This window comes from Chiloscyllium plagiosum, chromosome 28, assembly GCF_004010195.1.
Source record: "Chiloscyllium plagiosum isolate BGI_BamShark_2017 chromosome 28, ASM401019v2, whole genome shotgun sequence".
Lineage (NCBI taxonomy): Eukaryota > Metazoa > Chordata > Chondrichthyes > Orectolobiformes > Hemiscylliidae > Chiloscyllium > Chiloscyllium plagiosum.
The window spans coordinates 31,687,467-31,699,103 of NC_057737.1; the positions used below are offsets into that span (position 1 = coordinate 31,687,467).

Sequence of the window (11,637 nt, forward strand, 5' to 3'; positions counted from 1 at the left end):
TTTTTTCTACAGAAAATGTAAAGACGTCAAAGTGAATCGACTGAAATGTTCAAGGTAATGAAAAATTGATTCAAATTACAGATTATAAAATTATGAACGAATTAGAAAATATAAAGAAATAAAACGTTATTCAGCCCATTGGCTTTTACCATCCAGAACTATGTCAGATTCATCAAATACACAATTAACTCCTCCTTGAACTCTACTTTGTGTGAATTCCTCTTCTGCTTTCTATGCCAAAGGGACAAAAAAATCATGCAATATTATCTTTAATTCCACTTCTCAACAGATAATGATCTAGCTCCTTTTTAAACAAGCCAATTGATCTTGAATCAATTCTCTTCTCTAATGATTTATTGAACACCCCCATAATATGGGGGAGGTGGAGAAGTGGGGTGAAGTGTGTGAAGGGATACATAGGGAAGCAGATTTTTTTTTCTATTCTTTGACCTTGTGAATTTTCCTTTCTGCACTGAATATATTGCTTATATTAACTTTATCTAGGTTTTCCATTGTTTTGTAAGACTGGAACCTTGAATTTCCTTAGTGTTGTCCACTTACAACAAATATATTGCTTAAACCTTGAACCAACCCCCCCAAACCCCTTTACTTCATAACTTCATCTTTAAGGCATCAAATCACTGGTCATTCTGAACACTTTCTGAGGCATATATATCCTTTGTCATGTAGGATTATTGAAACGAAATCTATGCTCCTGACTTTGCACCACTATTCATCTGTCCAAAGCGTCTGACTTGTAATTGAAGAGCTTCCAGGTAAGAACCAACTGGATTGTCTGGTTAACAACTACCACAATGAATACTTTTGCAGCATGTTCAATTATCATTCCCAAATCCTTTCAGCTTCTACCATAGAGGCATTTCCCATTCATGTTATTCCTTCCTGAAGTTATCCAGCCTTTACTAATGTTTGGAGTTTGATATGCTATGGCAGAAACCCTGTCTTGTTGAAATACTTCTACTTCACCTCTTGCTAGATTCAGTACTCTATGTTTATAGAAAACAGACCAGCTGTAAAATTGATTAAACCTTCTTGAAAATAATCTATCTCCTTTCTAACCACAGAATTTGGCATTCACAAATACTAGAAGTCCAAGAACAGATACTCAAAGAGATATACTGGTTACATTTCTAATAGAATGTTTATCATTTATCAACCCTCTATTATTTAACACAAATCCAATTTTTAAACCACTTAGATCATCCACTATTTAATGAATCTTCAGTTTTGTATTGAGACTCAGTGAAGAACTTATCAACTATCTTTTCAAAATCCTTGTTCTCTTGTTTATTTACCCCTGCAGAAATCCAGAAGGATTTTAAAGCCATTACTTCTGAAACAGTGGGTACTGTACTGTTCTTTGTGATATTTATGTTCATAAAATGTTCATTTATTACATCTTTAGGGTGCTCTCAAAACAGTTTCTCCACGATGAATGTTAGAATAACTGGCCTGTGATTGAATCTTACTCCTTTCTTTAAAACTGGAACTACATTTACAATCATGAAGACTGTCTGGTTCCTGGTGGAACTCTGAAAAATGTCATCTGAAAATTAATAATTGTCTAAATTTAATTCCCATGAGCTCTCACTAATGCTTTCTATCTAGGCCAGAAGTTTTGAGACTGTGTTTATTTCTTACATTTATTCTACATCATGTGCATCTGGATCCTCTGGGAGATGGAAATCATTGTCAGATGGCTACCTCCATTCAAAATAATTACCACACCTGAACCTACTCATCGTTTCTTTTGGGATTTTTGAGCTTGATTATTTCAGCAATTCAGGAACAACATTCCTTGGAGAACTCTAACAAAGTTGAGTCGGAGGAAAATAAGACTGAGTGAGTAGGTGGGTGGAGGGTTCTTTCACTTGGTATTCCATGATGTGAGCAGGACTCTCATCAGATTATGAAGAGGGAGAGGAAAAAAAGGAAAAGAGAGTGGGAGGATTTAAGGATTAGGGATGAAAGGGAAAGTAAAAGACTAGGAGATAAATAGCATGAAAAGAAACCAAAATCTATATCAGTAAATATAAATGTAGCAGTCAGCCATTTATCAGTCAGTTGGTCATGCACTGGTTAGTGAGGGTATGTGGATGAGGAAGATAAGATGGGTAGGTGTGTCATTGGGTTGTCTGGGTCGGGGGGTGTGGTCAGGTATAGATGTGTATTAGTTGAGATGGGGGCAAATTGCTAATTGGAAGGTAGGTAAGTGATTGGGGGCAGATTGGGTCAAGTGGTGGGGTAGATACAGACAGGGATGTCAGGGACACTAGATAGAGTACTTGGGTTTGCCCAGTGGAGTTATTGGGTGATCTAGGGTGAATGGTCACAGGTAGTCAGGTTGGGTTGGGGTATAGATGGGGAAATCAGATTAAGTCAGAGATAGGCAGGATAGTTGGATTGAGTTGAGGATTAGTGGGCTGGTTGAGTTGAGTGGGGGTAGGAGGAGATTGGGGTATTCATGGTGTCTTTGAAGTGTAGTCGAGTGGTTGGAAGTATTCATGGGTTCAGGGACGGTGAATGGAGTGGGAAAGCGGTATGTTCAGGATGTTAGCATGAGTGATTAGGCTGTCAGTTCTGGAATTGTCTTGGAGTTAGACTAAATATTTTCTGTCTAAGTTTCTCTGGGTAACTATTCAGATAAGTACGTAAAATTATCTAAAGTCTCTGATTCTGATTCAGAGTTATTCATATTCTCAGACGGTCCTAGAGAGTAGAGTTGTCCATGCAAAAGTTCAAGTCTTGGGCAGTTCCCACATAGCTCAATGCATCAAGATCGCTGCAGGGTCAGACATACATCTTTGGTCAGATCACCGGAGACTGGACATTTGGAGACCAAGCACCATTATTTATTGATTCCTATGTTTGTCATATATTAACTATTACCCTTCTCTGGAATTTGTCTTCCTTTGCAACATGAATAATTAATTTAATGTCTCTGACATGTTCTAACCAATTGCACTAGCTCTTCCTAATGTACCCTTGAATGGACCTTGTAATTTGTTATCCTGCAATTGACAACATTCGTTTTGGGGACCTGCTTGTACTTTGTGGTTTATTATTGTCTTTTACTACTTCCTTTAGTCCATTAATTTTCTTTTTGATAATGCCACTGCATTGTTTGATATCATTCCTGGATACATACTAAAATTTTTAATATAGGATAAGACATATTAATCATCGAGAGAGAAAAAGAGAATTCTGTACCACTTCTAGAACCAAATGGTTCTTTCTTTCTTGGTTGATTTTGAGGTTATTTTGGGGTAATTGAAAGTCAATTAATATTCTGACCTTTTTACACACCTTACACATCCTAATTAATAATATTTTCCATTATTTCAATCCCCATTCTACTCCGAAACTCAGATTTTATTGCAGTGCCTGTTCTTTCTGTTTACTCTGATCATTCAGAATCACACGCCAAGCCACAGTTCAACTATTTCTGACCCTTCAATACCACAACACATGTTTAATCAAAAAACTAAGGATGCTGGAAATCTGAAACAAAAACTATAATTGCTGGATAAACTCAGCAAGTGTGTCAGCATCTGTGGAATAAAGTAGAGTTAATATTTCGATTCTGGTGACCCTTCTTTAGAATGGAGAATTTTCCAAAGAAGGGTCTCTGGACTCAAAATGTTAACTCTGCTTTCTCTCCACAGAAGCTGTCAGATCTGCTGAGTTTCTCTAGCAATTCTTGTTTTTTTCTCTTCGGATGAAGAGACCAGTGCTCTGTTCAGAATCTACCCACGCATTACCTATCCATCCCTCAACTAATGTGGCATGAACTTGCTACCTTTAGTTAATGGCTTGCATCTACTTCTCAATTATATGTCATTCCACTAATTTGGCTGCATATTCCAATATGCTCATGGCACTATCATTGTTTTGCACACTGAAGCACTCAATATGTTTGCTAGAGGAGTTTGGACTTCTGAAAGATCGGGAGATACTCAAAATACTTGCTTTGAATAATACACTTACTAAATATTACATCCAATATAGTCTCTCTGCAAAGCCTACACATTGGTAGCAGGTGTAATTATATCTCTGGCTTAGACTGACCAAAGGGAACAAGAAAGAGTTTGGATGAAGATTGTGCAATTGAGGGTTCTCAGTCATTATGTGTAAAGTCTCACATTAATCTCTGTGAATAATGCAAACTGAACTTATGCAGATAACACTGATTTTGTTTGAAGTAGTATACAGTACCTGCGTCAGTCAGACCATTCCTGATATTTATAGCTGCAGAAATTGAACACAAGGCAACTTAAATATAATGGTTTTAGTATGTGACCTTTCAATCTATCCCCAGAAGGTAACTGGAGAATCTTTGTTTAATCTTTGTCATATTCACACTCTCCAGTCTCATTAGCATGTTCCAGTTTCAGATTATATCCTAGTTCCTTAAAGTTTTTACTGATTCTTTCTATTTACTTGAAGCTGCCCAATGGGTCAGTTGGTTAAGATAGTGAACAAACGTGATATTCTCACTTGTAAGGTCACCAGGTAAAAATGCTGGTTTATGCCAAGTTAACAGATCTCAGACAGATAGTGAAAGAGGCGTTCAGCATCACTGGACTAAGAATGGAAAATCTGTCAGGTTTCCTGCTCTGATAGCCACTATGTGTACCTCTTTACTGCTTTCAAACTACATAATGTAAGGTGAAAACAACAGCACCATTAATATAGATCTGTCCCTCAACATTCTTTATCAGTTGATAATGAACTCTCAGGGAAAGTGCTTATAAGTAAATGTAATAAGGCATGAAATACGGCAATGTAACAATAAAACAGAGAGGGAGAAGTTCAACAATTTTATAATAATGGTCACAACAAAAAAAACTGCAGGTTTTGAAATAGCTCAAATGAGCAAAATACTAAGGTTTGAACTGGATAGCTATAAATGGAACTTTAAAACATAAAATCTGTAAAGTACAAATAACTGGTCAGGGGCTTTTAGTAAATTGGCTAATGGCACCATATCAGCGCCCTGCGTAGGAAGCCTTCTTGCATCACCACTGCTGGAATAGACAACAAAAAGCTGGAATTTTAAAAATCTGGTTACATTTTTTTCCATACATAAATTGCATAAATAAAATGTACTTTTTACTAAGACTGGAAGAAATTTGGCAACAGAACTTGCTGCACCACATGCAGACTGACATCACCTCAACAACCCGAAGGAGCTGCCATACTCAAGTGCAGAGTGGCAAGTCTTGACTAACTGCTCTTTAAAGCCCTTGGATACCTAGTTGCCTCGGACTGCATACTGGCAATGCTGGCATCTGGTAAGGACCAGTGTATTGTTTGTAAAATTGCACATGTGGGAAATATTTGTAAAACAGCCAATAAAAGCTTGATTTTACATAGATTTAAAATAAATTAGAATCCTGAATGTAAAACTAAAGACAGGGTGCAATATCTCCTAATATGAAGCCCTTTATGGGATGTTAAAATGAGAGCTTGATCTGTTTAGGACACATGGTAATTAAGAGATGGAAACTGCTCCTTGTTGAGGGTACCTTATATAAATTAGAGATGGACGTGAAGTCTATCTTTTCCAAAAGTTATGCTTCCACTTTGAGTAAGCTGAAATAATTTATCTTTTGACTGGTAGAACTATTATTGGCTCATCAGCCCAGTTTCTGATTTTGTTTTTACCAGAGCAGAATACATAAAAAATATTGATGACAACTTATTTGAATTGTTCCATTCTCATTTCACTTTTTTTGATTAAAAAGCTGAATCCTTTAAAGATACTCTTCAGATCTTGTCAGCCTTTTCTCTAACGTCACAGGCAGCGATAGCACCACTTGAGAAAGGCTTCATCAGCGATTCTTCTTCACATGAAGAAATGACAGTGAATGAAAAAATACTGTAATTAGCTAAGGAGTAAGGCTGAGATCAGAAGAGAGGCTTCAAAGACAGTCTGGCAGGTCCTCGCCCACAGTTACAAACATCAAGTCTTACACTTAAAGCAGAACATTTTCAGACCAGATCTCTCCTCCAGCTATGGAAATGTTATGAAGATAAGAATTTCCACATAACACAGATTGTTGACATCATGGTCTTCAGCCTGGTCCAGTGGGTTACCATTGTGCTGATGAGATGTCGGATCACTGCATTCTTCCAACCTTGACAAGATTTGAAAACTTGTGCACACTAATTTGAGTTTCTAAAAAAGATATTGCGTTTTTGTGATCAGTATCTTATAAAATATTGACTCCAGCCGCTGTGTTTGTTGGTGTTAACTGGGCTTTCTTTGGCTTTGGCAATCAATGGGTTAAGATCAATCCCTTTAAATGTGAAGAGTTTTTTTTTCCAGGGCCAAATTTTCATGTGTTTATGGCAAACAGCGCATCATTGAAAAAGAAATTAAAGAGAAAATAAATGTTACCATACCTTAACAGCCAGAAAGAGCAGGACCAGTAAAGGAATTAATGCTAGATAGTCATGCAGAGAAACCTTTCTCAGTGTTACTGAGTGAAAGTCACTTCATTCTCACAAAGTGGCTGAACTGCCCACATCACATTGGTAGATTCTCTCCTATTTTGTGTTTTTCAAAATCCAAATATTCCCCCAACTGTGGAGGCGATGACGACCCCCAGCACCACACAGCATATAATGATCATAATCTTCTTCTGCAGGCCCCACATCCAAGCAGCATGACAGGAAGAAGAGGAGAAATGGTTAGTTCTGGAGCTTTTATTTTACATTTAATTAACAGGAATTTTACAGAATGGAAGATGAGCAATTCCAAAAGTGATTAAAAATCTTCCCTTTACATTAATAAACTACCTTTTATGAAATGTACCAACTCTTTCAAACACATTACAGACACCTCCAACAATAACAACCCCTGAATGCTACAAATGCATCTTACATCATAAATACCCCTCTGTTACAAATCATCCCTAATACACAGCTCTCTCATTAAAAGTATCATGTTACCAACCCACCATAAATGTCAAACCACCATAATGCCAAATGCCATTGTAGATTCTGGCATTAGTGGTGCTGGAAGAGCACAGCAGTTCAGGCAGCACTCCTTGGATGCTGCCTGAACTGCTGTGCTCTTCCAGCACCACTGATCCAGAATTTGGTTTCCAGCATCTGCAGTCATTGTTTTTCCATATAGAGCTTTTTGCACATTACTCAACTGCTTCCAGTAGAAACTGACTGATTTCAATGACCCTTCCCCCCTTCTCCAGCCTGCACTAGAAAGTCTCACATTAATGAATATCTGACATGACTGTTTACAAATGTTTCACATGAATTAAAGCGGAAGGCAGAGACTTGATACAATTTGTCCCTTTTCAGTTTAGAACTCAATGCATCATTTTTGTAAAGCTTTGACTTTTATTAAACAGTTGCTGATTGATGTACTGACTAGGCCTGAATATTTTATAGATTTGGAAAACTTGAAGTTAGTTTGAAAATACAGATGCTGGCGTTCATAGCCTAGCTGAGCTCAATTTTTGCATCATTAGTATCTTGCCATAATACTATTCAAGAGATAGGTGTTGTGCATGTGGTATATACGTGTTAAGTGTTGTGTGTGACTGTGTGTTGCTCTCATTCTGTGATTGTGTGATCCTCATCATCAGGCACTACACGGCATCATGAAAGAGAATGCTCAGATTGCCCACTCTTCCCATGAAACTGCAGCCCACCTTTCAAGCCTGAGCTCCCCTTATCCTGTGAAGTCTAGAGAATTTTGCTGTGGAATTGAGTACTGGCCTACAGGAAATATTCAACTGCTTCCCACAGAGTAAGTGACTGTCCACCACCTACACATGCTGTAAATGAGTTGCATGAAAAATGTTTTTGAAATATTACATTTTATCAAGCAATAGCAAAGCAGCCATAAAATATACAATGAAGGAAAAACATGGAGCCAGTTCTTCATAAATGGGTGAAGGTAAAGTGAGTGCTGTAATGGAGATGCAAAAAGAACAGAATAAGATAAAAGAAGGGATAATTCATCTGCAGAATGATCACATTATCCACACATAACGAATAGAGCTGTGAATTTAGAATCAAATGGTACACTGGGCTAGAAATTCATGTTGTGCATTGATGCACAATAGCTTGTATTGAATTGGCAATCTATTCTACACATTCCACAGCAATGGAACTCAATGACATCATGTTGTCCACTCTCCAGATAATTGGAGATGCAACGTAAAATGGGAGATGTGCATTAGAACCCTGTGGAATTCCTGACACACGGACATATGTGGGAAGTACTGGCAAGTTTAAACTTCCAATGAATTGACATCTGCTGCTTGGGACCCCCACAAATTGCTCCAACTCTGAGTTCAGGGTGGAGATACAAGGTTAGATACAAGGAAGTTCCCTGGATTTTTACCCATGAAATGTTAGTCAGTTTAATACCTCATCTAATTCAGTTTAATACCTCATCTAATTCAATAGTTAGCCAGAGTAACTCAAGTTAGCTACAATTCATCCCTCAAATCACATCTTCACTACCTCTAGTCCACTTGACAACATCCTGACCTGACCTAACTACCCTTCAACCTAATCTGACTTGCACCTGGACCAACTAACAACCCTTCCAGAACACCAAAATATTCTTCCCACTTAACCCATATCTGACTACCCTCCCACCATTCACCTATTTCCTCAACCCTACTCAGTTACTACCCATAACAACCCAACCATGCAGCTACCTCCAGAACACACCATACCTCCTGATTACCCCTCCATCAACCTCACCTAAGTGCCCCACACTGACCATCACCAAGTAGCACCATCCCTACCTAAACCCCCAACACTCCACCTGACCAGACCCAAATAAACATCCCCCTCCAACCCAATCCAACCAGTACTCGGTCTGACCAATAACTCTCCCTGAAGACGGACTACCCCAGATCAGCTAATTCCCTCTTGATCACCTGAAAGACCCAATAAAGACCTAACAACACCCTATCTGCCTGACGTCACAGCATCTACCCAACTATCCTATATATCGAGTAACCCACCTTGTCTACCTTCTGACCTGACTACTGACCTCTCCCCACTCCCGCATACTCACTGGGCTTATCATGGTGAAGAAATGCTGCACATTCCTTTTTTCATCTGGAATTGGGATCAGAAAGTGGGTGGTACTGTTGGGTAAAAGAAAGCTACATGGGGAGAGGTCATACTATATGGCACAGACTGGTGCCATATTGTCCATTTAGAGCAACTGGGATGAATTTCTATTCCAATGTAGTCAGTGAGATCTCTGTTATTTGTGGAGCTGGGAAAGGAGTTCCAAAACATAAAGGGTTCCTTGTTTTTGCAGCAATGATTTTAGGAGCAATGGTATTATTTTTGTTGCTAAAATGAGTTAACTCTCCTTAAAGTACAATACCCCATTGTAGCAGCCTCATTAAAGTAATTCAGAATTATACAAATTCTGCAATAATACCGTATATATCCAATTGCAAAACAGTCCAATTATTCCAACCTCCCCTCCCGCCCCCACACTGCCATTATGGCACAGAATGAATTGAATTTACAGGTCTTATCCATTATAGCTATACTTAACTCTTTGTTTATTTGATTATGGGACAGCAAACGCATTATTTGGGATAGTGTCAGGCTACAGAGGTCAATGTAACAATAGGGGGCACTATAATTGTCCTCCTAGTGCTGGAATTGGAGGGGTGAAAAATCTACCAAGATGTTCATATTTGTTGTTGGAAAAGCTGTTCGAGTCCATTATTAAGGAACAAACAGTAGGGCAGTTAGAAATGCTGATCACAACTAAACAGAGTCAGTATGTTTTAGTAAATAAGTCAGGCCTTCATTCATTATTTAAGAATAAGGGTAATCTTATTGAAATATACAATTGAAAGATCCTGAGAGGGGTTGACAGGGTACATGTTAAGAAGATGTTTCCCGTAGTTAGGGAATTTTGAACTAGGAGGCATAATTACAGAATAATGGGCGCATTTAAGAATGGGATGTGAAGCAATTTCTTCTCTGAGGGTAGTGAATATTTGAAATTGTCGACCCCAGAGAGTAGTGGATGCTAGATCACTGCAAGTATTAAAAGAGGAGGTAGATGCATTTCTGAAATATCAAAGAGTTGAGGGCTATGAGCAGTTGGCGTGAAAAATGAGTTGAAGCCTGGTGCAGATCGGCTATGATCTTATCCGATAGTGGGGTAGGCCTCAGAAGCTCAATGGCCTTCTGCTGCTATTTTCTTGTAAAGTACCCATGCAAAATGTGTAATCAGACAGGGCATTAGAGGGTGCCTACAGCTAATGAGAGTGTGCCGCAATGTAGTTAGGTAAAGTAAAATTGGCGAAAGAACCCATAACTGCTACACTTCACTATCGTTCCATATGTAGTCTGACTAATGAATTGCATCAATTTAGCATTGTCTTTTTATTCTTGTACTAAAAAAATTTCTCTTTTACGATCCTGTCAATGGTTCCTTCAAATTTTAAACATTTGTGCATGTGAATTATATTCATTCCTCTACTCTATTTAAAAAGACCATTTGTCCCCTATTATTCCTCCAAAAAATGAATCACTTAACATTTTGCCACATTTGCTTTAGCTGACATCTATCTGCCCAATCTATTATCCTGTCGACATTCAACTGAAATCACTTAGTTGCCTTGGTAATTTTGAATATTACACCCTTTAACCAAGCCCCAGAGTTCCAATCATAGAAATGGAGCAGTGGAAGTGTTTGAGGTTGAATGATAACAAAGTTACCAGCAGACCACTGTGTGAAACTTTTGGTGTGTTCAGGCACACAGTTAAACATTGAAAACTGCATAGGGTTTGCTGTTGCAATCACAAATGCACTCAACACAAAATAATTGTTATGGTGTAAACTTCAACTTCCAATGAACTATTCCAGTTGCAAATTCATTGAAATTGACAATGTTCAATGAAGTGTAACTGAGATTTTAATGGCACATAAAGTCATAATTACTCCTGAACAATCTCTTTGGCAGTGAAAAGCTAATTTCATAAGTGCCATTTCCTTTATTCCATGATTTAAAAATCCACAGATTTTTAAAATAATCTATTTTTCCTTTTATTAACATTGTTGATATTTAAGTTCTTACTTTAATTGCATGTGAAAGTTCTAATCTTTACTTTTCTCTCAATGAAAGGTGAATTATAATTTGTGAATTTTAATTCCCTCATCTTGTTGTTAGTCAGAATTTTTCAATCTGATGGCTTTTCAGCCTCTTTGGTGATTTCATGAATTGAGGAAACAACAGATTCTCTGTTGATGAGGCCAAATTGAAAGCTGCATTGGATTAGGAGAAATTGAGATGAGAAACCCCACTGAATCATTTTAGGTAACTTTCTTTAAGGTCATTGGTGAGTGCCATCCATTTGTACTAACCACAAAATGCTTTCCATGGTTGCGTGCCAAACTTTACAAAGATTTCAAAGGCAAAAGTGACCATTCTATGATCAAGAGATTTTGGTTATGAGGAGAGACCATAAAAAGTGAGCAACGTTTTAGTTACAGCACTGAAAATTAGGAAGTGGTCTAATGGAGTTTTGATTTGATAAGTAAGGAATATGTACTGGTTATTTGTAATATGGGCTCATAACTTTAAAAATCAA

At 37.9% G+C, this 11,637-nt stretch overlaps 1 protein-coding gene across 5 annotated transcripts in view; it reads right to left on the reverse strand.

The window, feature by feature from the left end:
* Window positions 1-11,637, reverse strand: part of LOC122564089 (syntaxin-1A) — a 375,281-nt gene that overhangs the window by 136,522 nt on the left and 227,122 nt on the right. The window contains exon 10 of one of the 5 annotated variants that reach the window (XM_043718627.1): window positions 3,687-6,668. The exons of 3 other annotated variants lie outside the window; for them this stretch is intronic. In XM_043718627.1, coding sequence (XP_043574562.1) covers window positions 6,588-6,668 — 81 coding nt within the window. In that variant the 3' untranslated portion in view covers window positions 3,687-6,587. Of the gene's footprint in view, window positions 1-3,686; window positions 6,669-7,604; window positions 7,961-11,637 lie in introns of those variants that run through there. One more of the 5 variants, XR_006315816.1, reaches the window with a different exon arrangement.